This window comes from Monomorium pharaonis, chromosome 10 (genome assembly GCF_013373865.1).
Source record: "Monomorium pharaonis isolate MP-MQ-018 chromosome 10, ASM1337386v2, whole genome shotgun sequence".
Lineage (NCBI taxonomy): Eukaryota > Metazoa > Arthropoda > Insecta > Hymenoptera > Formicidae > Monomorium > Monomorium pharaonis.
Window position 1 is genome coordinate 2,490,241 of NC_050476.1, and position 27,765 is coordinate 2,518,005.

The window sequence follows — 27,765 nt, forward strand, 5'->3', positions numbered from 1 at the left end:
GGAAGGTAGGCTAGATGTATCGTTAACCTTTTTTCACAATATCTTGAAAGTCTTCAATGCAAAGTTATCATTTTTCAAAATCAAACAACATAAGGACAATAATGTTTTATAGGTATTTTAATTGACTGAGACTGATGAAAGATGAAGAGTGTGATTAAGGAATGTCTTATTCGATATTCTTTTGGCAAGTTGCTCGATAAAAGAAATTTCCCTGCGTTGTAAAAAATAAGTTTACGTTGATGTAATCGATGCAGGGAGAACTTTTTTTTTAGATTATTGATCGCACAAGTCTAGTATAGGTTTGCCAATACATTAGAAGGGAGTCTTCTCGTCAGTAATTCGATTGGATGAATACAGGGGATCCGCCGTTATCGTCATTGATATGTTGTTATCAGGAGAATGGGTAGATCGTCCCAGACAAATTGGCCACTCAAATCCTCTGAGGACTCACATCCCTTACTATCAATCCTTGCTCCACCGGCTGTCACGATAAAGACTTGATCCATGCGTTCGTACATGTACGACTCGTGTATACTTTGGCCGCCAATTTGACACTGTTCCGCGTAAATCTGTGCATATATATACTTTGTCGTAGTATAAAATATATATCGAGTAAGCCGATCTACATATATATAAAACAGACTTTACTGCACGAAATAGAGTACACCTATTATAATATATTTTATTTTATTTTAAATTTATCTTTTTTCTGATGAAATTAAGATACATCTCTTACTGTTATAATATCATGATCTAAATCTTGTCCTAGAAGTTGATGTGATTAAATTTACACATGATCTATAAATTTTCGAGATTTGAATTTATTTAAATGGGGCCATCGAAATTATGATCTATTTTTATGGCTGCGGAGAATAGCAAGTGTAGGTGCGTACTTTCTTTCACGCGAACGAGGCATTCATAACGCGAGGCGTTTTAGGCAAATGGCGAAGTTATCTCGATAGGCAAACCCGACGTAGAGGTCGGAAGGATATGGGGCGACTCCGCTATTCAAGAATTCAAATATCTTCGAATTCGGTCACTCACCCCCGCCCGTTCCCCGCGTCGCTTTATATTCCTCTCGATCTTATATCCCACCTCGTTAAATGGGCTCGTTTATGATACCTCAGTTACATTTGGCATGCATGTGGCCATTTCTAAGCAGTGCTTTCTATACCGACGGATCTATTCTACGGAGTCATTTCGTTACATCGTGCTTAAGTGCACCCGTTATGGCTTTTGCTTTACACGCCACTAAAACGTTTGGTAATGTAAATTCATTGTGAGAGAAGGAAGAAAAAAGGCGGAATATAAAAATTAATATGCTTTTTAATATTACAGAAAAATAGAAAGAAAATCGTAGAAACATTAAAGTATTCATAGACGATCGAAACTGTTACGAGAGCAACTGTGATGAAGTAACTGTGTGATGTAGCATGCTAAGTAGGCTAGGAGTAAGAACGAAGAATCGTGAATTTAAATTTCACATTTAACTCCGTTAATATTTTTCTTTATTCCTACAATATTTATTTTTGTCAACGTAACCTACGCAAATTTTAAGAATGTGATATATTTAATAATTTTGTTGTCAATTCGTTAGAAATGTTGGTAAAATTTCAATGTTATAATTTGAAAAATCTGCTTTGTCCTAACAATTTTATAATATTCTTTAATAATCAGACTTATTATTAAATTTATAAATTCAATAATATTTATATTATTCTGATTGAATGCATTTTGCATGTACTTGTTGTTAGTATAACCAAAATACTTTTCTTAAAAATATATGTTATTAATTAGATTTTTTGTAAAAAAATACACAACGTAAAAAAAAGCCACGTTATAGAAAAACACTTTAAGATAAACAAATAGTTTCTATTGCGAGTCGGTAGCAGACAGAAAAAAATGATGGAGAAAGTTTGTCGGAAAAGAGGGAGTAAAAAAGCTACTTCATCGAATGGCTTCGAGCGAGTCATGGTTGACAGACGGAATCTTTAACGAAACTTCTTTCGCTCTCGAAAGAGAGATCCGTCCAAACAGCCTGACGTGGCTTAACGTGTGTACTGATCCGCTTTAGAGAACATAAGTTCCACTTAATTTCTCTTCAACGTCCGAGGACGATGAAAGAATGCGGTAAAAATATTTTACCTCTTTTTGTGCATCTTGTAAATTCTTTTTCCAACTATTTGCAATGAAAAGTGCGAATGCCATTACCGACAGAATTTCAGCTTTATTAAATTAGAAATTAATTTTTTCGACGATGCCAGTTTGTCATTCAAATATAATATTTGTATATGCTATATGACATAATTATATAATTATAGTATTTCCGGGAATCTTTCGCAAACTCTTGCATATCGGCGAGAAATGTAGAAATGCGGGATTACGCCTCTGAAGCTCTCATTAGTCGCCTTCGAATGAACACATTCGCGAGCAATTTCGGGAGTAGGAAAATCCACTTTTCTCCAAGTTTTACAGGGATTTTGCGCGGCTGGCAACTGTTTAAGGAAATAAGGAAGCGCCAGAAAGACAGAGGGAGAGAGAGAGAGGGGACGAGGAGAGAAAAAGACCCCGACAAGGGAGAGAAAACCCAGACTCATTTAAATGTACGATACCCTTCGCCTCTTATCGCATTATGGTAAATACGGGCTGTACTCTTCTTTCTTCGTTGGCACGAAGGCAGGGGGGTGGGCAACGAGGGGTGGAAAGACGAAACGAGGGGAGAAACGGCTGCATTGCTGATTGCAAATTGACTTCGCTACCGAAATAATACCGGCGGCCGCGCGTTACTTGCAATTCTTATTGCGCGAAGTTCGTTACGGATTTCCTCCGTCTCTCTTTGCGCAAACACACATACACATATACACGCATGCCACAGGTACACGTACATGCTTCATCCACCTGCCGTCATGCACGTGTACGCGACTAAAGGGCTGTGGGGTATCCCGCACGATTTACTTCCCCAATTTGCTGGTTTGGTGGGAGCTCTATCATCTCGTTGTGCGCCACTCGTTTTTCCGATCTTTCCGCTGTTTTTTCTTTCTCTTTCTCTCTCTTCTCTTTTGCTCCCCCTTCCTCTGTCGTTGGGTCAACGGTACAGAAATGCGGGTCGCCCGATAAAATTGCTTCATCAACGCGATCGCCGCCGCGTGTACGCGTGCGTTTAATTACCGAAATGCCATTTGCGCACCCCGAGGTGCGAAAAATGTTATTATACCGTAGCACTCGTTAGCGATCGGCTACGATATCATTGAACGCCTTCGGCCGGCTTTCATGGACGATCGATACCGGACTGCGACTCTCTCTCTCTCTCTCTCCCTCTCTGTGAAAGTGTCGTTCAGACGTCGTTTGGAGAGCCCATTCAATGAATGTTTAACGCGTGAATCAATTATGCATATATTGCGATCGCGTAAACCCTATACTTCTCGCAACTTTTACAAACTCGTAACATTTGAGAAACGGCCCAATATTAACGTTGGCGTCGTTCCAACTTTTTTAATTTTTATGAGAAAGAATTTAAACGAAACAGGAGTCTTTTGCAAATGTAGTTGGAGTACGTTGGAGCGGCGTTTAAAGATATTAATATCGCACTATCCGCATGCATTTTTTTTTTTGCTTTAAAAATGGGGTGCAGTAAGCGGTCAATAACTGTCGACGCCAACGTCGCGAAGAAATATCACATTGTCCGTTTCGAGGTACAGCGCTCGTACAGAATCTGAATACGTTTCACGGTCGCTCGAGCTCGAAAATTGGCTTCGCCGGCGCGAAATCCGACGGCGCGTAGATGTCGCGGAGGACGTTAAAAGGTGCTTTTAGCCCCTCGCCCCCCGCGCAAACTAACGAGCCACCTCCTTGCGAGAGAGAAGAACGGTCGTCCTGGAGGGGAAGCTGGCGTCGCGCAGCCTCGGAAATTGTGTCGCTGCATCGATGCGAAAATGTTTAATCGACAATCACGGCTCGATTGTCATCCGTTCTACGAAACCGCCTTAATTGCGGCGCGTTAATTATAACAGTATGATTATTGGACCGTGAACGTGATTACCGGCGCGCGCGTGTCTGCGATGATTAGCTCCGCTTTTGTGAGGCCGAGTCGAATCGGAAATTGCCTCGCACCCGGAATTCTGACGATCGAAAAAGATAAGTTTACGATGAGCTAATGACGTGATAATCGATCGATTTGTTTTAGCTAAGTACCCGCGTACTTTACTAAGTAAACTTTAACTTATAATTGTAGGCTTTATCTTATTATACACACACACACATCTTATACACTTATATGTAGCGTAGATCGTCACCGAATGATCGTTTTTCACGCGATCTTGGTCACCAGTGTGCACATTCTATAGTATAATTATAATATTCACACGGGAGACGAAGAACGGTGTGTCGGTATTTTCGCCGCGCTGTGTAAATAGCGGTCGCCTTAGCCGTATGAGGGTTAATTAAGCGGCGAACTTGCTCGCGTGACGAGGAAGAGCGCGGTGTAAAGACAGAGACCATCGGGGGATCGACGGTATAGTCGAGAAGGATTTCTAGGAGATTTCGTGGCTGCCATGACGGGGATGTGTGCGAAGGGGTGCTAAGTTTAAATTCTGGAGAAAGAGGCGGCGTGAGAGAGAGAGAGAGAGAGAGAGAGAGAGGCTGAGGGTACGACCAAGATAATGGCGCCGGCTTACGTCGCACAAAGGCGAAGAGGATGCCAGGACCGTGCTCTCGGGGTCGGACTCGTAACGCGACACTTGTGCGCTACGGCTTAAGTTTCGTAATACCACTCTCGTGCGACTGCGATACAGAAGATACGACCGCTGCCAACGGCCGAGGGGAGGTCGCGGGAGACTTAATACAATTTGCATATTCTCCGCCGCGACCTCTTCGCGGTTCGCGCGAATTGGCGAATCGAGGATGGCCACCCTTTCGCCACCACCCTTCGGATATCGGTCGCGCGGAAGAACGACACGTGCGGAAAAATGCGCGCGAACGCCGATAAAAAACGGGCTTTAGAACTTGACACGCGAACGCTGTTGAGTCAAGACTGTGAGAGCCGATAACGCGCTATTGTGTCGTGTGTCCTTCGATTTTCAATTCCATTTCGGAAAGAGCTACGCGGAGGACAAACACGCGGCGCATATCGCGTGTGATGCAGTTGTTACTTTGACGCGAGGAGGAGGAAGGGAGGGGCTTTCTGCGAGACTGCTAATTTTAGAATGTTTTTAATGCTTGCGCGAACAGGGGCGTATTTAGTGCTTAAAAAATTGCCATTGAATTTACGCTCCTTTGCACAGTGAACATTCGCGGTTAAATCGCGCGGACATCCGGTCATTGGAGAAAACGCCCGGGTGCTTCTACAATCTTCCGCGTTTAATCGACGGGAAGAACGCATTCCCTAATTCGCAACCGGCTTGTCGAATACCGAGTTTTCATTAATTATTCGACCCGGGTCCCCGCGTCGAATCGATGATTACATCGAATTCCGCGAATTCGCGCAAACGGGGGTCGGCGCGACGAGTAATTACGAGCGCGAATAAACGCTCGAGAGAACCCGGCGTGTCCGTCGCTTATAATTAAACGCATTCCACTCTTTTTTTTTTTCGCTCTTTTTCATAGTCGGGTATATAAAATTTGCAAGAACTCGGAGTATATCGTACCGGAGTGCGTTTGCATTTGCGTTTTCGCATTCACGCGCGCAATTTCGATATACCGAAACGCTATTTCGGCTGATCCGCACGATAAACGAGCGCGTTTATGTCTACCGTAAAATAAGCGAGTCTATTTACCGAACGCTGAAATATGATGCTTTTAATGAAATTATATCCAGCAGTGAGGCAGGCGAAAACCAGGCGATCGTTGAATAGACGCGTGCATTTCGGTGTTACCGTAACACCAATTCCGCGCGCTCTTAAGTGGTATCATTTTGCAATTATTTTTTCAATTCCTGTCATTAATATCGCATGTGAAACTTGACTAAAAAATGAATACTTTTTGCGGGTGCTATTATTTTATAATTATTTTCCGAGCACACAGTTATTAAACGATTACATGTTCCCACTTCAATTTCTCTCTTCCGATTATTTTCAGAAAATATTCTATCATTCGACATACATTTACTTGTACGACGTGTGCAATGTGCCGAATTCGCGCGAGACTTTTGCAGCGATGCGAGAATCGAGCATTAAAAACGCCCGGGCACCGATACCGGTGCCGAATTTTGGCACGCTGGAAGATACGCGAATGCGAGGGATTAACCGATCGACCGGTCGAGCTATCAGAATCGGTGATACGAAAAGCCGGGGGGATCTCCATCAAACTGATAACGCATATTCGCGTAATGCGTCGACAGCGACGGGCAGAAACGCGGGGGAGAACATGCGAGGGGGAGGACGGGGAGGGATGCGAAAGGCTCGGATGCTGCAAGGTAAACGATATTTACGTGGCTGGAAGATCGATAGCAATTTAGCCACCCTTCGCCGTTCTGAACGAACACCTCCCGGCGGCGGCGGCGGCGGCGACGGCGGTGGCGGTGCACACAGCCGCATCATCCCCCTCCCCGCGCTCCCTCTATCCGTCGTTACGCAGGTACGTCCACCATCACCGTTACTGCTTCCTTCTCCTCTTGCCAGGCCTTCCACTTTCGTCCGTCTTTCTCCCGCATTCCCCAACCTCTCTCTCGCAACATGGCCTAGTCAGTACTCATCCATATACATCGAGAAAATTAATATCTGGGCTTCGTCGGGTTCGTTCGCGCGCGCTGTGAATAAACCCGGTTGCGCCCGGGTTTCCAACCCTCCCTCGTCTCTAAAGCCCTTCTCGTTCCTCTCGTTCTCGCGCGCCCCTTTCTCGCGCGCCGGTAGCGATCAACGTCGCGCAGCTTCCTCCGCTCGTTCCGCCGCTTTTTCGCCACGCGCGAATTGCTCTTACTCCCGGACTGTAGTAACGTCGTTTAGCGCCGGCCTCAAGTTAAATAAATTTCTTTGTTCCTTCCGTGTCCCACGGAACGGCGAGGGAATTTTTTTTATAGGACATAAAATGTTATACACGTGGCTGTTCTCCTCGACATTTAGATGTAACTTGAGTTAATCATGAGAATTGCTTTAGAGCGTATTGCACGTTAACTGCGAAATGTATTCATAATGAATACTATTCTGACGCAGGCAACAACGCGGCGCTTGCGTTCATGTTAATAATAGCGGCGAGAGAATTACATTTTTCTTTTGTTGCCGTTTTTTGCTCCCGAAAGACGTTGCACAACCGACATTTTCCATTACGTACCGCGTAATCCTCCCTTTATTACTTACAGAAAGCTTAATACTCCCGTTCTTCGAAGATAAATGTATCGCTGCGATGATTAATACGTGTGCGAAAGCGAACAAAAATTTAATTCGAAACCGTAACGTGAGCTGTACGCGTACATGCGCACGCAGCTACGCTAACGTTACCACGTTCTGTTCCATGAAGATCATATTGACATACTGCATTTGCTTTCTGGATCGCGTTTTAGCATACATTATTTAAAAGAACAAGTTCAAGAATATGTTGCCTCGATATTCAGCTAAATCTAAAAATTGTATATTCAATCTTTGGTATTCGAATCTAAAAGAAAAAAAAAAAACAGAAGTTCGCAATCTTTTGTCTCACGTGAGTGGTGCTTTCGACGAAAAACGCGCGATACTTGTTGATGTATATAATTCACATCGATATGCGATTCTTTTCATGTATTTTTCACCGTAGCAGCGGTTACCCATCACCCTTATTCGTCATTCCGCCGCACGTCGACGTTGTAACCAGGGGTAACGTCCGGCGTAGCCGCGCGCGCACGTCGCTTATATTTACATATTTAACTAACCCAACGGCGCGAGCATTAACGCAAACACAGACGGATAATCCGGAATATATTAATCCGCGGCGGGCGCATACCATCGCTTTGAATTAACGCGAATATTCCTGTGTAAGCCCTCGCACGCGCGGCAACGTCGAATCGGACGAGTGCACCACCTCGCATGCATATTGCAGGTATGTTAATGCGCTTTCTCTCCCTCTTTCCCCCTCCCCCCTCTCTCTCTCTCTCTCGCCCTCTATCGTCTCCCTCGGTCTTCCCCGGCATGGCCGTTTCCCGCGATGCAGTCGAATGCGCACTTTAACGACATAAGTGGAGAACGAGGGAGCGGAAACGACGAGGCACGCGCGCGTGCGAGACGCGGCCGAACGTGCCATCGGAATGTCCTCCTTGTCTCCCTCCGAGCGAGTTAATCTGTCTCTTGGGGGAAGTGAAATGCACCAGGAACAAATCGTATTAATGCAGGGACAGACGAGTGTCGCTTTGGATATGCAATAAACGCAGCTCTTATCGATCGCGCTCGGTGTAACGGCGAAACGTGTAATAATGCTTCCTTCCCATTTTTACATCTCGAGCATATATTTCCGAAAGGGAGAATTTTTCGTGCGAGAAACAATTTATCTTGAGCCTAGCAACAGTTTTAGCTTCAACCACAAACAAATAGTTGCGCGTGCGGTATTATGACAGCTCTGTTGTTACGTAACATTATGACATTATTATACCGGGTTTAATGCGTGTCAATATTATTACCGACGTGTACAAAATTTCTATCGGTGTAAAGCCCGAGTCTGCTCTGTTTCACCAGAAAACGATATTCGGCCGCAACACTAACTATTGTTATTATTGATGTTCTGTTGACTGCAACAGTCAATTGACTGATCCGGGAGAATGCGATTTCGCGTTATTATTGAGGCTTATCGAGGATATATATTGGTAGCCCCTGGACAATGTTGCTCGCGTCGTCATAATGTTCGCGTTGTCTATCGATATATATATATATATATATATATATATATATATTTTCCGCGAGTCTCGAGACGTGTAAGCTCGATGATGAGAGGACGGGTCGAAAGCTACGGACGACGGAGCTTCGGTAAGCCGCTTTCGTCCGTATCCCCGGGGGGATTTAAGTCCCGACTCGTGCAGATCAAATTGTCGTCAAATATTTACGGGTACCGGAGCCATTCGTCGTGTGCAGCGCGTCACGAGTGTGTCGTAACGTCGCCGCACTTGCCACGTCGGCACGAATCGGACGGAGAGAAATCGACGCAGATGAAGACGCCGGCGACGCGACGCCGCCGCCACTCCTTTTGCGCCGTCACGCGCCCACCGAACGCGCTCTCTGAATTTTAATAAGTCGTAAAATCGTGGCGATCTCTAACCACGGGGGTTAATCCTCGATTCCTCATCGAACCGAATGCGAACGCATATCTTTTTATTGATTTCTCTTACGGTTGTGTTTGAGGATTTTTTTTAATCGCAATGTTCTTTGTTTTTATTTCGTTTCTTATTCTTTGCTGTACGTGACGTACATGACGTTCGCAAGAACTTCGCTATAAATTAAGATTTATGCAAGTTTTATCTGTCGTATTTTGATAGAGGAGCTTTCGCATCCATCATTTTCTTTAGAAAGTTTGTAAATTTTTTCTTATAGACGGTATCGATTAGAAATCTGAACGGCTGTTATTTTTAATAATTATTACGATAATTCTCTTGAGCGATCCGATACTAATTCAGTCGGAATATTAATTACGGAATATACTCAATGTAAGTGGTATGACTGATCTTAAAATGCACAAAGTTTGGCGCATAGCCGTTCTCGTTGTATCGCATGGAACCATCCGGAGTCTCGAGAGATCTTCACCGTCTGCGAGATCTTTCAAGTGTGCTCCAGCGGTGCTGTTGCTGTGCAGTAGCGAGATATACGGAAGATATGCAAGCCACGCTGTTCTTGTGCAGCTGAGAAATTCTCGTTTAGCCCATAGCAGGTAATTTTGTCGCGTGTTTATAATGAAGATAAAAATACTGTCAATGGAAATTAAAAATATCCACTATATTACGGTCGAAGTTACTGAAACAAACTCGTAAGTAACGGCTTTGATACGTTGAAGAAAAATATGTATTTCTAAATTTATATTTTTTAATTAGAAGTGGTTATTGTTTATAATGCTTATTATTAATATGAATTCCGTAATTCGATTTAATTATGTGTTATGTTTATATAAGGATTGTTCTTAAATTGTAAATATCACAGGAATTTTTGTATTGATTTTTAAAAAAATATTGAGAGAAAAAAAAGTACTTTTATTAATAGACAATTTACAAAAAAATTGTTAACAATAATTCAGAATGCTATGTAGGAACGTAATTCGTTGATAGAAAATTATTTTTGTGGCACGCATTTTTAGCGCGCGAAGAATCTTGTTCATTTGTCAACGCTGGTCATCTGTTAACATCAAGATTGCGTAAGCTGGCATTGAGACGAATCGAAATCGGCGTCGAAAGAGATTTCAAGTGGACAAGTCAGTCACGTTCTCTGAGTCGAATGTGTGTGCTTTATTCTTGAAATTCATGTTATTACCATCTTACTATAAATACAAATGATCCCAAGATATCCGTGACATGTCAAAAGATTTTTTACATTGCTGGTACGTCAATCGAATGAGAATTACTTTCAATTAGAGAATTATTTTTAGAGCGAAGAGTTACACTTTATAAAAAAAAAATAAGTGATTCATTAATTAGATATAATTGTGATAAATTATTTTTTTATTTTTTATTTAAATCTAGAAGTAAAATTAATTAGTTTTTCTTATGATTTATGATTTAAATGTGTTGCTGCACACGATGCGAAAAATAATGCTAACGTTGACGTTTTATTTGCGTGTTTCAGGAAATGGAAACTTGGAGTTGTTCGATAGTGAGAGCGGGCCGGACCTCACGCTATCACCTCAAACCTTCACGTCAACGGCGGAGGCCTTTATCAATGACAATAGCGACAGTCTCGGAGTTCCAGGAGACAACGACACCGGTAAGTTATCTATATTTATAATCGTTAATTGACATCTATTTGAAATAAAAATATCGCGATCTTTTGGGGAGGGGGAGGGGATAAATTCTCGTTGAAAATAAGCGAAACTCCGTAATTGACTGATGACCGAAAGAGATTTTCAACGAATTAGGTACATGCAAAAAGCTATGCGTAAATAAACTGCCAGAAAGTAATGAACCTTTTATTTAATTCAGCCCACGCTGACGGCGAAATTTCGTAGCGCTTGGCGCGTCGCATCGTACTGCTACAATCGAAATGCTTAATTTCTCAATTTCGACTTAGGATAAGACGATGAATCATAGGATAACTGCGACAGTGCAATTCGCGTGACAATGATTTTAACGCGCGACTTCCCGTAATTCGATTTAATTCAATCTGCGAGAGTGCAAAACGTCGATGGGGCGCCGAGTCGTTAAGCGCCGGAACACGGGGACAATGCATTAACGTAATTGTTGCTCTCCTCGTCAGCGGCACGTAGAAACAGCGGTTATAACTAGTTCGAACAAGTCAAGGGGCAAGGGGAGGGAAAGCCGTTGTCGCGCGTGTGGCGCGGCACATAATGCCTATTGTTTCCGACAAGTATAAGGGGCCACCGTCGGGACAGTCGTGCACAAGTGCAACGCGCACGCTTTGTTTCTTGGGGAAATGTTGAGGGACAATCAGGACCAGCCGGTGGATATAGCAGTAATTTCAATTATTACATTGTATCTCCTCTTCTTCCTCCTCCTTCTCCTCCTCCTCCTCCGAGCAAAGATAGCCGATAATTCGATGTATCCGCGGTGAATAAGAAATTTTATACAAAACTATTTTTTGGTATTATAATATTTATTTTAAAAAATATTATGTCTTAATTTGAGCACAAATGGTATATCACTTCTTATTCAGTCAAATACATAGCACAAATTTATTTATTTAATTATATCTATTTTTATTTATAAATTTATTTGCTTGAGAACATACTTTATTCGACTAACTATTCTATCTTTACTAACTATTCTAATTTTTAACGAATGCAATATTTAAGATTACAGCCAAATTTCTTAAATTATTCGTTTGCTTTGCAAGTAGTATTCTGTTTATGATATCCAATACTAATTATTGCTTATATTTGTTAGTATTAATATTATCATGCGTCTCCCACGCAAACAAATATCGCAGATTGAACCAAAGTCGTAATCAATATGCATTCAAATATATGTTTCGCACAAATTGTTTGAAAGATATTACTTTTTCATGTACGATAAGAGTTGTTAATGCAGAAAATATTAATTTGGCATGTACGCTCCGTCGATTTTGCTGCAAGAATGAATATTGCGTACCGTAGTATCGATATCATGAATCAGCTGACCGATGTCATTCAGCTCGTCTCGACGACTATGATTTCACGAGCCAAAAACGTTCTAGTCGCAAAACACGAGCCAACAATCACACGCGTCAATACGGTGATCGCATCACATTTCCGCAAGAAGCATCATCCTTGCTGTGTTATCTAGAGTGTGTACTATCCGAAAAAAATCGAGAAAAGCGCTAGAATTTTCAGGGAATTTCTTTTTTATTTTTGAAAATTATAGATTTTTATGGAATTTTATTGGAAAAAAGTTTATAAATCTTAAGTCTATAAATTTGAAAATTGATTCTACTAAAACGTAACGTCGTATAATAACGTTCTGATTTATTAAGTAAACCTTTGGCAATCTTGCAAAACAATCCGTGCAGTTCGAGCGCTTTTCATCTCGCTTTGCAACTCGTATTCTCTCGTTCCCTATATTTCGTGGCATGGGAAGTCCTCCTTCATCATTCTTTGGTCCCTGTATACATGGAGTGGATTTATTGGCGAGTCGGTTTGCGACAGGCGAAATGCGCCAGAGAGGGAGAGAGAGAGCACTGGCGCCGGATTTTGCCGCCAAACTCCAAACGAGCGCGGTCGACGCAACCCCTCTTTGTGGCGCGTACGTGTACGGGTAGCACATAACTTTCGCGCGAGTGTAAGTTCGTTAGAACAATTTCGTGGCGAGTGGTTGTACCGATGCGATGCGACGCGACGATGCGGAGAGGCCGCAGAGCTTCCGACGCGGAAGGCCGCACGGATGTGCGGCTCGCCTATGAATAAATCTCATCGCGGCAAGACGATATTTGCATGTATCGCCTAGCGCATAAGACGTTCCGAATATCGTTTGTCCAACTAGTGATATAAATATGAAAAAACAATTTTCTCTTTATATCTCTACAATATTTCTTTATATTTACAATATATGTCTTCTTCGCGCGCGATATAAAAATTAAATTTGATATTTGATATGAAATGCGAACGTGCTGAATATATTTTTATCGTGATGGTGAAGAATAGAAAACCTGCCTTCGAATAACAGTAGTAATATTTTTGCTATGGTATTCCCAATTTTCTTGCGAAACGTGTGCCACGGTTTTTGCGGTAATCGACATCTGATTTATGTCGGATGCATGTGCATCATGTTTGTATCGGAAACGAAGGGAACGGTAATAAATGTAAATTTCGCGAGAAAAGTCCGTTTCCGTGCTTTTCGTTGCGACAGCGATTCGATACACGTTGATTGCGGATCGCGTAAACGAATGGAATGAGCTGGTCGGATAATTCGCGATAGCTCCCTGTTCTTGAAACAGTACCGTGAATTGGATCGTAAGAAGGGAAGAGCGCAATCGCAGTCGGACGTGACGTAGTTTACTTTGGCGCGCCGGTGGCATTCGTGATTCCGCCAAGTCTCGAGATGTATGTGTCGTGTCGGCGCGCAATGTGATGGCCGACGTTAATTTGGCTCGTCCCGGTCGATTTGCAAAAGCAAAACGTTGCATTTCGAAATTTTACATCACTGCTATTTTCCTGCGTTAAAAGAATTACTGACATTAAACGATGTGTCATTTTTTTTTTTCATCGCGAGAAAACGAGACATTTCTCTAACGTCATTAGATATGTTCAGAAATTACTTTTTTTTCTCTTGCATTCATCTTTTCTTAATGTATTGTTTTTAATTGCTTCTGATGCGGATCATCGACTTTTGCTTGTTATTGGAAGGACTCGCTCTCGATGTTCTTTAAATTGATCATTTCTGAAAGCCGCTACACGTTACGTTTACGTAATTGCGTGAGCTTCGATCCTCGGGGTAGGACATCAATTATAGGCGATCGTAAACGATGGATGTAATCTAGTCATCATCAGTAGTCTCCCTACGCGTTCTATTTATGATTTGCAATTTATGCGTTATCAGTATGCCCGAAGCATAATGAGGATAGTTGTGACACACGCTGATTAATTACTACTACAACAGTAAAAGATGTGTTTCCCAACATAGGAATCTACTAATGTTCAGTATAGGAATTTATTGAATTATTTGTTGAGAGATGACAGAAGTACCGAGGAAATAGCTATTTTACTCATTATGTTTGATATATGCTGAATATAGTTTCATGCGCGAAATATTTGCATCAATTGCCGCATGATCGTCGCAACATCATAATGCCTATAATTCTTGATTCTTCTCAGGCATGTAATATGTATTGTATTATTAAGCTATAATAGGATTATTATTATCATTGACGGGTCAATGACGATAATGTTGAATTTTGTTTCTCAAGATTATAATGTAAATTTATTTAATAGCGAAAAAATGTATAAAATGTTAATTGATTATTGTTTGACAATTGCAGTATTTAATTTCTAGTATTTAGTTATTAAAGTGTGAACTGTTTCTTCTTACAATTACAAACTCTGAACTAATTCAAGTTATTACAATAATATATTTTTCTTCAGCTTTCAGATACATTCACTAGTCTTTCTAGAAGGCAGTTGAATACATTTTACACATAATAAATTCTCTCTTTTTTTTAAGACATTTAAAAAAAAAGAAAACATTTTCTATGTAACAGTTCTCATTTTCTATAAGTTAAAAGAGAATGTAATATTAGTTTTAAAAGGTGTTTAGAGTTTCGGATTATTTTATTTGTAATTCAGTTAACGAGAGAATGTTTTCGATAATAATACACGGGCACGAGAGGAGGAAAGAGGGAAAGCGACGATAATGACGACATGGCGCATCAGCGATCGATGTAACGCTACCGGCACTCTCTAAATAATACTGATCGAGATTCGTCGATGCAATTGCAAAAATCCACAGCCCGCGGTCGTCGCAATGCCATTGGACGAGGCGAAGAGATATCGAAACAGATCTGTCGGTAGGAAACTCGGATTTCTTCGTCCGCTCTTATCCTTTCTCGCCCTCGTCGTCTTCCTCCTCCTCCCCTTCCTTCCCCTCTTTCTCGTCCTCGCTTTTCATCCTCCGTTGGAGGGAATTCACTTCGTCGGGTAGTCCTCTGAGATTCCAATGCGCTCTCAAACACGCTGAGATTACGTCGGAGCTTATGGATTCCTTATCCAATCTTTCGATCAGCACTCGAGCTCGGCGTCTTACGCTTTTAGAATCGCGCGTCTACGTAGGGGGGGAATTCATTCGCGAGAAAAACTTGATTTTATGTGTCAAATGATGCTAAATTGACCCGAGCCGGACGAACAACGGCATTCTCAGTGGAAAAAAGGAACTTTGTTCCGACGTAGACGCGAAATCTGATTATTACTCGATGTCTATTATTATTCATTTTTCATTACAATGAAACTTATTTTGATGGAAGAAGAAAAAAATACTGTCGTCCGCGGTAAAATAAGTAAATAATAATTTATTAGTCCTGATAATGTAATTAAATAGAGAACGTCTTTAAAGAAGACACACATTGTACATTTTTAAAAAGTTAAATAAAGAAATGCGCGACTAAGAAAACAAGGAAAAGCTAATTGAGAACGAAAAAAAAAGAGAAAATCAGGAATATCTTACACTGAAAAGAGACTTGTTGAATTAATTGGAATAATTTTAGAGCACTCGTGCATCGCAAGAAAGTATTATTTATTTCTCTCGTAATATAACGTATACTTGGCACCGGTCGCACGCAATATTAAAATATTCCCCGGAGATGTGGAGGATATTGATTTTCTAACGTATATGCATATATGGCGTCGACGTAGCGATAATCGTTATTAACGGTGTTTAAATTGTATTTTCGATATTTCGGGGAGCTATTACCGGTTATCGACGAGGTGGGTTCGTGAAGACACGTAAATATTACAATTTACATAAAAGCGCCAATGAATTGCGGCCGTCGCCGGATCTGCGCACCGATATTATCGTCCATGTACTGCCACTATCCTCTCGAAATTCTGCGGTGCGAAGGAAAGGGGTATAATAGGAAGAGAGAGCGGATGAGTGAGTTTATGCTTCGACCGTTTGCCGATCGTGCACCTAACGATCGTTCGATCGGCGTCTCTTTCCTGGATCCCCTCGATAGTCCAGTCGCATTAATTTACACTAAACTTCATAAAAGCCCAAAACGGTGTGTCTCGTTTCGTATGTAGCACATAAACAGCATAGAACATTTGTTTCCGAGACGGGAAGATTTCTCTTGGAGGTCGGGGATACCGGATAGCAGGTGGCGGAAGGAAAAGCATGTGGGAAGACACAGGGAGATGTGCGACGAAGGATGCGGAATGACGGGATACGAAGGAGGAGAGCACAAGAAAGGGTGGAGGTGACGGGACTGGGAAGCGGGACGAGAGTGAATGTGACGAGAAAGAGAGAGAGAGAGAGGGGGGGGGAGAGAAGAGAGAGACGATGAGATAGTGCAGGGACGGCCTGCTACAACCTCGTTGGCTCTAATTCCGGCTATTCAGATCTCACAATGCACTAGTAATACGATTTCGCGCCGTGCTCGCGTTCTCGCCAGACACGAATAGACACGCACCCAGCCTCCGTGATACACACGCATCCTCGGACAACACCTGTGATCCTTGCACACATGAAATACGCGAACATTGAATTTTAAGAATACAACTTGGAACTTGTCTTTCGAGAGAAAATCATTGATATTATTTCGCGAATAATATCAATGTTACCGTGGACTTGTAAGTATTTATAGATTAATTTTTTAAGTATCTATTAATACGAAAATAATATATATAGTTTTTTGTATATGTTATTTATACAAAAATTTACTTGTTAAAATACCGTAATAGCAGTCGAAGTCAAGAGGGTAGAAAGTATAGGTAATTGTCGAAAAAATTGAGAAGAGACAAGAGGGATTTTCGAATTCAGGGTCCCAGTATTTCTGCACTTGGTACACGTGCACGCCTGTCGGAGGGTTAATCAAATGTCGAAACGTTCGTCTTTGATCGAGTCGAGACAGGCATGGGCGCGTCTGTGAGTGAAAAGCTCCGCGCTCTTGAGCAGAGGCGAACTTAAATTGAAAAGAGGAAGAGGGAGGAAAAGGCTCTTCCTTCCTCTTTCGTTCCGCTAACATCACTACGGGAGGAGAAGCGGGAGGGATGCTAGAAGACCAAAGGAGAGAGAGGAGGAAGAGCCAGCAGCAAGGGTGGAGTTCTCCGCGACATAAAGAGTAAATAGCCGAAGGAACGGTCGGCTCGCCGAAAGAGAGACGGAAGGAGGAAAAGATGAGAGGCTCGCCTTCCAAAGGAAAAGAACCGGTTGCAACCGGGTAAAGAGAGGAGACGCTGGAAGCAGCGGGGGCTGAGAGGGTTGTAGTACATTTTAATAATCGCGACTAAAGCGAACGGCAGCCACCTGGCAACGTACAGAGCCGCGCGAATTGCCATTACGTCCGCTTTACCGAGCTCCGAAAGTGGCTGAGTATTGAAATTAAGTGTCCTTTATCCAGAGGCGCGTGTACATCTTTTTCTTCTTTCTCCCTTTCGAGGACAACGTCGTCGTGGAGCGTCGCGGAAGCGTTTCGCGACGTTCTTTGCCACGAGCGTGCGCGCGCGCGCGCGAGATCTCGACTAACGAAACGCAATTAATCATCGGTAAGTCGGGATTACCGGCCCGGGGGCGGCTTCGATCGCAGTGTTTTATTTCTCCGCGTAATTAATTAAAATTTCTTGCAACCTTCAACCCGGAACGACTTCTTGTTGCATGATGCGCTCTCCCCCCCCAACTCTCTCTCTCTCTCTCTCTCTCTCTCTCTCTCTCTCTCTCTCTCTCTCTCTCTCTCTCTGAATAAATCATTCGATGTCGCGAAGCTACTCGCGAGTAATGATAATATTCCTTAAAGAATCGTCATTTTTTATACTCGTTAAACACTTCTTGTAGATACCGAGGTCTTCTCAAATACTTGTGCGAGAGAACTTCGGCAGTTTATAACTTTAAACTGAAAACGTTTGTATTGGTAAATAGTTTGGGCTGTCCCAGTTCTTCTCTCTTTCTCAAAATTTTCGCAGTTTCGATCTTTTTGCTAATCTTCTTGTTAGCAGCTCTCTTTTCCTCGAGTTTAATTTTGAAGGTACTAGTCGCTTCTTTACACTTTGAACGAACAATGCTGAACGATTAGAAATCTTGTTAGGAATTTAATGGCAGAGCATAAAGTTCCTTCGAGACTTCTTCTCCTTGATTGAACTGCCATTGACTTGCAAAGAAAATGCGAATCATAAAAGAAATACTAGAAGTTTCTAAAGTTTTATTTAATTCCGCACACATATTGAAAATATATATAATTCATGTAATATAATGAGGTAATTTATAATGATTTTGCTCAATGAAGCGAATCAGTCTCAATGCTCGTTGAAAATTATTTATTTATCGTCGGAGTTTAATATCTTCTTAATTTATGCGACATACTTAATCCTAAGTGCTTTCCGAGCGTTATACGTCATTAGTATGAAAGCTTTTAATGGTTGAATTAAGTATTACGACATGAAAGTTCACTCGAAGGAGAGGGAACAGCTTTATATTATAGACCATTCTCCGAAAGTTTTCATATTTCGCTGATAGAAAGCTGGAGAATTTATATGTTTTATTCAAACCGATTAAGTAGCTTTATCTATATATCCGTATTATATGCAGACAGAATTGCATAAGAAAACAGATGTAATTTATTTTTATATTTTTTTAGCGTCGGAAAAGCAACGACCTGTATTAATTATCTTTTTTTACAAACTTTAATAAAACATTAATAGAAAAATATATATTGATATTCTTGATAAATTAGTTTTATTTAATTAATACAATCTACTTCGGAATTAACAACTCGTAAATGTGCTATACTCACAAAAAATATATGTATATGTTAGTTATATACATATAGCAAAGAAAATGTTACTTAGATCTCATCGATATCAAGATAGAAGTAATTTGAACTTAATGTTTCCTATGAAATGGGCCTCGCCGATTAGGCCGCGAGTAGCTAAACGTGCGTCGTTGAATCGTGGTGAGAATGGTCGAATAAAAACGTCTGGATGGCAATTTGAAACGACCGGAGGTAGGTAATTCGCGGCATTGGAGGCGGGTATTACGGGGGTCGAAAGGGGAATCGACTCGCGTAGCCGCGCGCTCGTTTCGCGAATATATTTTTATGCGAGTGCACCTAATGCCAGGATCACGAAAACCGCAAACGCCTCTCTTACCGGAGTTTAACGTAGAAACGAGCTAATTTTTTGTAGACCAAAAGTAAGGCCAGAGAGATGCGAAGTACGTGAAAACTCGACATATTAATGTCACCGATAAATTTTGATCCCGATTTACACAACTTTTGCTGCTTAGAATTCTACAATAGTCAAACGAGAAACGTTTTTCGTACCGTCCAATTTAACATTAGGATTATTTGCCGTGATTGCTCAATCGTTAATGATCTTGTTATAAATCCTTCAAGTTGCATTTACATTCAAGTTACATATATCCCACATGCTCGTATACGCACCTTCGTTAACCGCTGGACTAGTAAGTCCCGACTCGAAATTAAATGGGACGTCGATCCACGCGGGAATACCTAATTACCTATTTCGACGCACCATTTCGTTGATGACGAATGCTCCATTTCGCATTGATATGCAGCCGAGAAGTAAATTGATCGAGACGGGCCACGGCAGCAGGAGGGCGGGACCATGACTGAAATTCGACCACGGACCATCTACTCTGTCCCCGGTTTCTCCATGACATCCGCAGTTTCTATTATACGCCCCGACGTTCCCGCATTCGCAACGCGTTCTGCATCGCGGAGGGAGGTTATATATCATGACGGTGAATCCGTTGACAGAGGGAATATGGTGCAGTTCAGCCGAAACGCATGCATGTTACCGTGCCTTTTTATTAATCATAGAGGCAGACTGGCAACGATAGTCGTTCGCGATAATAGCATTATGCAGACAAACGTAATATTAGCTATACATTTCAAGTTTTATATATTGACTTGTATTTTATAAGATTAACTTAGATTTTATTTTTAACGAAATAATTATGGAGGATTAATAAAAAGAGCAGAGAAATGTTGGGAGAGTAACAACGAGGATTGGACCGTCGTTGTTTAGTGCTGAATATTCAACGAAAGTTAGACTATTGAAAAGTTCGCTCATTGTCGTGTACCACAAAACTCTCTGTGACATTCAAGCCGAAACATTTTTCTGCCGACTTCTTATTATACCGCCCTACCGCACCATCAATATACTCCTAGCTAGTGGATCCATTACAGGCTCTTTTCTCGCGCGTATCCGCCGTCTGCCGTCGCATAATTGCCTCGAATCTCGAAGGAAGGGGACGCGCGTTTCTCCATCCGTTACTTTATTCGGCACACCGCAGTCAGCCCCGCCTTGTCAATATTATCGCGATTCGTAACGTCGACGTCGACGATGTTACGAGCGCCAGCGTCGTTGTAGCACGGTAGGAAGAGACGGCGGAAAGGCAGAGGAGAAGCGATGAAAAGAAGAGGCGACATTACGTTCTCCTTTCCCCTTCCGGCGTAGGAAGCAGCAATTTGCCTCGCCGCCGCGCTTCGCGAAAATCACCTCGAGGTGCTCTAGATGCCACCGCGTTTCTCCGCGCCGGAGATATCCGCTCGGTACTTCCGAAGTTTCATCGTGGCCAATAGCGGCGGGGAAGAACATTTAGCCCTATAAAGTACTGGGCGTTCTACCGGTTTCCTCGGTGCTAGAAATTGTTCTCGGAATGATGCCCGATATCGCGGCCTCCCGCTCGAATCTCGTTACCGAGGGGATGTTGCGAGCGAGATTAATCGAACCGTGTCGGTGGTTACAATTACAGTGGCTATTCATTACTAGAAGAGGAAGACACCGCTCTGTGGGAGCGATGTTCATCTGTTTCGCTAGAAGGTATAATATAAGGCGTCCACAATTTGGAATTTAGAAATTTTGATACATTCTCCGTAGCAATGTTTACATCTTCTAAGAATTAATTATTATTTAACATTTGAAGATTAACAACTAATTCAATGTTTTATTACGTATTTCATATTTTAATTAATTAAATATATTTAGATTATTTTATATCGTAAATTTTTACAAAAATTCAACAAGCTTAACTCTGCATTGTTACTGGCATATTTACGTTACACTGAAAGACTCAAAATCGACTTACCTGTTGCAATAAGCGAAAACGATTTCATTAATATTTTCGGTAATTTATCTTACAAATGGCACGGCAGATATAAAGAGGGACGTACGTAGAAATTAGGAGCTCTTTAAATTTTGCACTTCTTTTTCTCTTATCATCTTAAAAAGTGCCATGCACATCTCCCTCATACGTACATATCCACGCGATTGCCGTTAACACCTTTTAACATTTTCATATCTTTCGCGCACACGTAAGCGATTTCACAGCGATTTATGCTGCGGACAATCCTCATGCGTTATAGGGTCAGTCGTTTTCACTCGGGAGAAAGATAGCGTGTCCGTGCCGCCATTGACAATACAACGAACGGCTTATGATGCGCAAAATGCGGCTCGCGCAATTCAAATGAACGAAGCGACATTTAACGTCGCACTGCCATACGTCAGCGAGAAATATAATCACCATTTATCGATGCAAATTTTTGTAAGAATTATTAACGTTTATTGAATTCGTATCAGCGAACGATAAAATATAATAAACGAATAAGAGAAGGAATAAATGCTGCATTGATCTATCATAAATATGCAAATCTTAGAATAATATAATTAACATTTTTATCTACGCAATTTCAATATCGAAGAATACTTCTCGGCGTCGATACCGAGTTAATTAAAAATAATTTCGATATCGAAAAGAATTTTGCGAAACCCCGCTCCGTTACCCGGTCGGTCGAGGGAAAATTGACTTTGCGGTTGCGTTTAACCTGTAAAATAGCTCCGCGTATGTTTTTTGAATTTTTCGATTTTACCGTACCGCTTTCCCATCGTCAGACCTTTGTATCCGCTCGGTTTAAACACTCCGTCGTGCATTACGTATGTATAAGCGAGTAACAGTTAATTTCAAAGTCGACGACGTATCCTCCCGGCTTTTCGCTCGTTCCGCGTATTTCCGAGATGCGTGGGAAAAGGGGACGGGACACGGAGGGATACGGCATAGTGATTTCGCGACGGCGACGAGCGCCGCGAGGAAAACGATAGCTTTCCCCGCGGAAAGGAGAAAGGGAGCTCTTTTCTCGCGCGTCTTCGCTTCCGTGTAATGGATTCAAGTATAAATATGAATTTCCGCGGGAGAACGCATTTAATTATTCTACGCGAGCGTGCACCGCCATTCCGTCTCGCTTCCTCTTTCCTCTCTTTCTCTCTTTCCCCCGTCTCTCCTTTTCCTTTTTTTTTTTTTTATCTTCTTGGTTGCCGCGCAGGACGTTGAGTTAATGAAAACGTCACGAAGATTTGCATAGACAGCGCGGCGAGAGAACACACCGCGTTATAATCAATTCCGCGCGATCCGTGTGTGATTCAATTACTCACTCAATTACTTACGGCCCAATTATTCAGCGCCGCCAAAGTTTCTCGTAGGAGAGATCGCCTGGAACGATCTTTCCAAGAATCTACTCAAACTTAATCTCCCCCCTCCCCTCTTTTCTCTCTGTTGCCGAGTTCTTGAAAATATATTTATTACTTGCTTATTTAATGAACATACATCACTCGAAAAAATATGACGCAAGACAGAGTAAACCGAGTCCTCCTTACATTTTCTTATTCTATCTTATCCCCCACTTCATAACTTCTTTTCTGTTTCTTAATGCCAGAAAAAGTTTTCTTTCACTTTACCTCTGTATCTTCTGCCTTAAATTGTTTCTTATTATTATGCCTTCTTCTGTTTCATAATTAGCTTGTATTATAACTCCTCTGAATATATTTTTCCTCATGTTGTGTATTTAGGAAGTACTTAGTTTTTAGAATGTATAATGTTACTCCACTTTTATTTCCGTCATTTATTTCTGTATACAGGATACGTCTCACGGCAATGCATACGCATACATATCCTCAGAAAAATTAAGTTTTTTAAACAGTATTTCGATTAAATTAGAGAGATCAAGATTTCTGAAAAACATTCGGTAATTTTCTATGTCTCGCGACATCCGTACGGAATATTAAACTTTAAAAGTAATTTATTTCAATTGACATAATATATGAGGGTCGTCGTCCTTTGTTGTGCTGATGATGTTAGCTTAGGATAAGGCGCAAGACATGGCAGTGCGCTTTTCTCGTGTTCTATCCTCCTGGAATACACAAAGTTACGTGACACGGCGCGACATCTCTTTGTACTCTCGGCCGCTATTATCCCAGGAAAGTACTTTGCCTTCGACGTCGCGTCGAAAAACTTTCCGAGGGGGTGTTCTCTCGTGCCGGTGTACGTATTCATCCGTCACTTCGACGTAGCGCATATCCCTCGTCAACCTCTCTGTCATCCGAGCTTCTACGATCTGTCCTACTCGTATTCATGACGGCGAACGCGAATTTATTCTCGCGGTTTTCATGTTTAGAGACGGCAGAGACGGATGGTGATTTTTCGGCGGGATTTAAAGCTAATAATTCTGGGATTCTAAAATTAGTAGCGTAAACATTGAGGGATTAAAATTTTCGATCACGTTTTAGCGATATACAGAGAAGAAGGTAGGAATACAGGGAAATATAAAAAAAGGTAGAAAAAAATTGAAATTTTTTATTTTTCAAAAAAAAAATACATTGCTAAATGTGTGATAATATGATGAATAATCCACAAAAGTAAACTTATACGGATTTAAAAAAGTATAAGTATTCTTTTCCTTTGACTTTAAAGAAACTCAATTTTTTTCCTAAGCAAATTTGTTTTGTGAAAACTCTCTCTCTCTCTTTCTGTTTCTCTTTTGATTTCACGGTTTTCCATGTAGGTCCATCCTAAAGCGGAGATTCTCGCTCTTCTCCCTTATTTACTCGGTAGACGAAAGATGGGTAGACGACAATACACTATGGGGGTAGTGATGGAAGAGGGAGACGGCCGTGTAAATGAAGTGATCGATAGGCAAATTCGAGGACTGACGAAGGCTTGTTCGCGCAGAAGACACATGGGAAGTTCACGGTTGTAGTTTGATGTATTTTCTCATCCCGTATACACGTTCGCGTGTAAAAGCACGTTCTCCTGTCTTTCACACTTGGCTGCCATCGGCGATACAGTAGATCTCACTTGTCGATGAAAACTTCGCTTTCGCCGGCTGTAAAAAGTCTTTGGGGGGTCTCTGCCGAGAAGGGAAAGGAGGTGAGAAAGTTGACCGTTAAGAAAACATGAGCGAGGGATACATTTTCTCAACTCCTCACGATTTTTTATATGAATCCGACGTGAATGATTTATGGCGACCCTGTGTCTTTTCAATCGTACGAAGAAGTTAATTCAAACTGCGTTTCCCAAAATCTTCGTGGAGCTACGCGTAATGATCGTACAGAGAGTCTCCGAGATTGTTACCGCGCATTCTTTTTATCTGAAATATTCTTCCACGATAGAAAGGATTAATGGCAGAAGCGTGAGAGCCGCGTAATTTCCCGCGTTGGCTTACTTCCCGAAATTACTCGGCAATAAAGCTGCACGTCGGTATGTTGTGTATAAAATGTAGCGTGTGGAGCACGGGGCAGTCGAGCGAAGGGATGGAGAAGTTACGAAGAAGGACGAAGAGAGAAAGAGAGAGAGACAGTTTGCGGAAACGTCGCGCGCGGTTTCGCGCTTGGCTCTGCTCCATAATTTTATTGCTTTATCTCCCGTGTTTGCGGCACGGCGCAAAAAAGGAGGAGGAAAAGAGGAGGGTAAGAGCGGGTGTTTTATTATTCCACGGCAAGGAATTCCCGCGAACACGACCGTCGAAACGCGGTCCGCGTGAAATTAGCGTATCGCGAGCGTTAGTCGTGCCAGTGAGTCTTGAGCCCTTCCGATTAATATTCATTTAGCGATTCCTTTCGAGTGACGTAAACAGATATCCTTGAACATTATGTTCTCTTTTCCCCGGACGGACGGAATAAGATACTCTTGTATCGAATATCGATTTCAGCCTTATCAAGACTGTAAAGTCTTGATAATAACTGACGTCAAATGTATTATCGGAGTGACGTCAAATATATTAAAGACATCTTTTTAGTGGTCTAAAGTTATATATATTCAGCCTGAAGTATAGAAGGGTGAAATTTCAATCTTCCTGATGCCAGAAGAAACACCTTTGGCATAGGAAAGTTTCCGCATTATCTTTGAAGTTTATCAAGGATCTCTAACGTCATCGCCGCGCAGTCATTCATCATTCTTTTTGCCGCTTGATGGATTTTCGGTTTTTTCCAAATCTCTCGTGAAGATGCAGCTGCTAATCTCGCTCCGAAATCCCCTCCGCTAATTCACGTATCATGCTCGTCGATACGCCGCCACGGACCATTATCTGCGTGAACTTTTCCGCACCGTAAGCTCTCTTACGTCGATACCTATCTTGACGTTGTTATTGTGAAAAGAGTCAACGCGCACTTTCGACGCGGTGACGCGGAGGTGCGTCGGTCGGGTCTTCGGCGCGCAAACAGTAGCCAGGACAATGGAGTGCAGCGTGATGTAACAACGGGAAACCCGCGAACGGCCGGGGACACACTGTAGTCCTTCCATTGTTGTCCGCGGTCTCTCGATACTCTCGCGACGACGACGGCGACGACGACGACGGCTGCGTCGACGGTAGCGCGTGTTGGGTGTTCTTTCGCGGTATATACGACACTTGGAGTTCCCGATGGCACTTCCACCGAACGGCTGACCCGACAATGGACCACTCCACTCGAGAGAGGGCGAACCATTCCTATGCTAACGGCCTTTCACGCCAAGTGCAGGGGTAGCCGCTGCCGCCGCCGCCGCTGCCGCTATCGCCTCCTAGCTGGAGGATTCACGGATGTGACACGCATACACGTGCAAAAATATATATATACACGCAACCAGCGCGCGCGCACACACAGGGACACGTGGACAAAACCGGGCTAGTCTTGCGCGGGCATATATTTACCCTCTTGACTCTGTCGACGACGACGCGGGGAGGGACCGAGAGGAACGAGCACGAAAAACCATTTCCGGTCTCCGACACCGTGCGCCGTTCGCTGGCCAACGGCAGAGCAGCCGTCGACAAAGAACCGATTCCTCACCGATACTCACTCAACCTCGCGGATCGAGTTCCGGCGCTGCGTTTTCGGCTTTGCCAGAGCAAATCCATTCCCGCGTAAAATCACTCTCGTGATGGCTTCGATGTCTGATTTTTTTTCTTCTATCTCATGATATTAGCAAAGGTAAATTAAAATCGCAGATGTGTACAATCGGGCTGAAGTTGCATTTTTTTATCGATCACTCAGCGACGAACGCTGCAGTTCTCATCGAAATGGCTTTTTAAATAATTGGCATGTACCTTATCGCGATCAATAATCAATTGCGTAAATATTTACGAACATAAATTTGAAACGTTCCAGCTGAACTTGCACTCTGCGATTGTGCAGGCATACAGTTCGTGAGCGATATCGATTGCCCTCATCGATTCTCGAACAGCTTGAACGAATTTTCCAGCAACTTTGTGATATTTATTTTACTAAGCTTCAGTAACAGCGAAACTTCGTTCTCTTAACTGTTAGACTTCACTTATAAATTACTGACGTTATATTAAAAAAAACCATTTATCATGTAAATAGGTAATTGATTTCCTATGCTCTAAACTAATTGAAAAATTAACAAAATTTATTGCTACTTTTTATTTTATTTTAAGATATATCTAAATGCACACACATACACACATTTTTTGTGTATTTATGCTGTTAATTTTTTAAGCTGTTATCATGTCATGAAATGCAATGGAAAGAATAAATCGATGCATTATAATATATTCAGTAATGGTAGAAAAAATGTAACATAAATTTCGATTAATTTAATCGCAACTATAGGTACACACAATCAGTTCCGCGTAAAGCTAAAGAGCTATAATCTCCAATAAGCCGCGAGACATTATCAGTGCTTTGTGCGCGCCTGAAAAGGCACCACCGCGCCACGTCGACGATCATCGTCGTCGCCGTCGTCGTCTAGCAACAAGTGGTAGTAGGCCGCGCGATTGCGCTGTAAAATAGTATATTCATTAGACTCCTTTTATCAACGACCCTCGCACGTCGACCGGGAGAACGATGATAAATTAGAACATAATTCCGGATCTTCGACAAGGACGCGCGCGTCAGGCTTCGTGCGTGTTCGAAAGTTTCGGGGACGGGAACAACGCGGACGAAGACACTGTAAAGCCGCGAACACGGTAGTGAAGTAGAAGGAAGTGAAGCGCGCGGTAATAAAGTGGAGTAGTTGCGCCCGAAGTAGTTTCCCTACGGGAGCCCCTCTCTACCTATCTACCTATCTTCGAGTGCTCGACGGCGAAGGAAGCGAGTTCTGTAGTCTTTACCGCCGGCGTTACACACGACGCTGCACGCGAACTTCGTCGCTCATCCCCGCCGTTACGATGATAAAACGTATTGTCGCGTCCAGTAGAACCGTAGAATTTCCGACGCGGGATTTGTTGCGCCGTTGTCGAGCGCGCCGAAGTGCCG

At 42.3% G+C, this 27,765-nt stretch overlaps 1 protein-coding gene across 1 annotated transcript in view; it reads left to right on the forward strand.

Annotated features, from left to right (window-relative positions):
- The window catches only part of LOC105836505, a 322,523-nt gene that overhangs the window by 169,505 nt on the left and 125,253 nt on the right, over window positions 1-27,765 (forward strand). Inside the window, exon 5 of the mRNA XM_036293301.1 lies at window positions 10,722-10,859. Within this exon, the coding sequence (XP_036149194.1) occupies window positions 10,722-10,859 (138 nt within the window). The remainder of the gene's footprint in view (window positions 1-10,721; window positions 10,860-27,765) is intronic.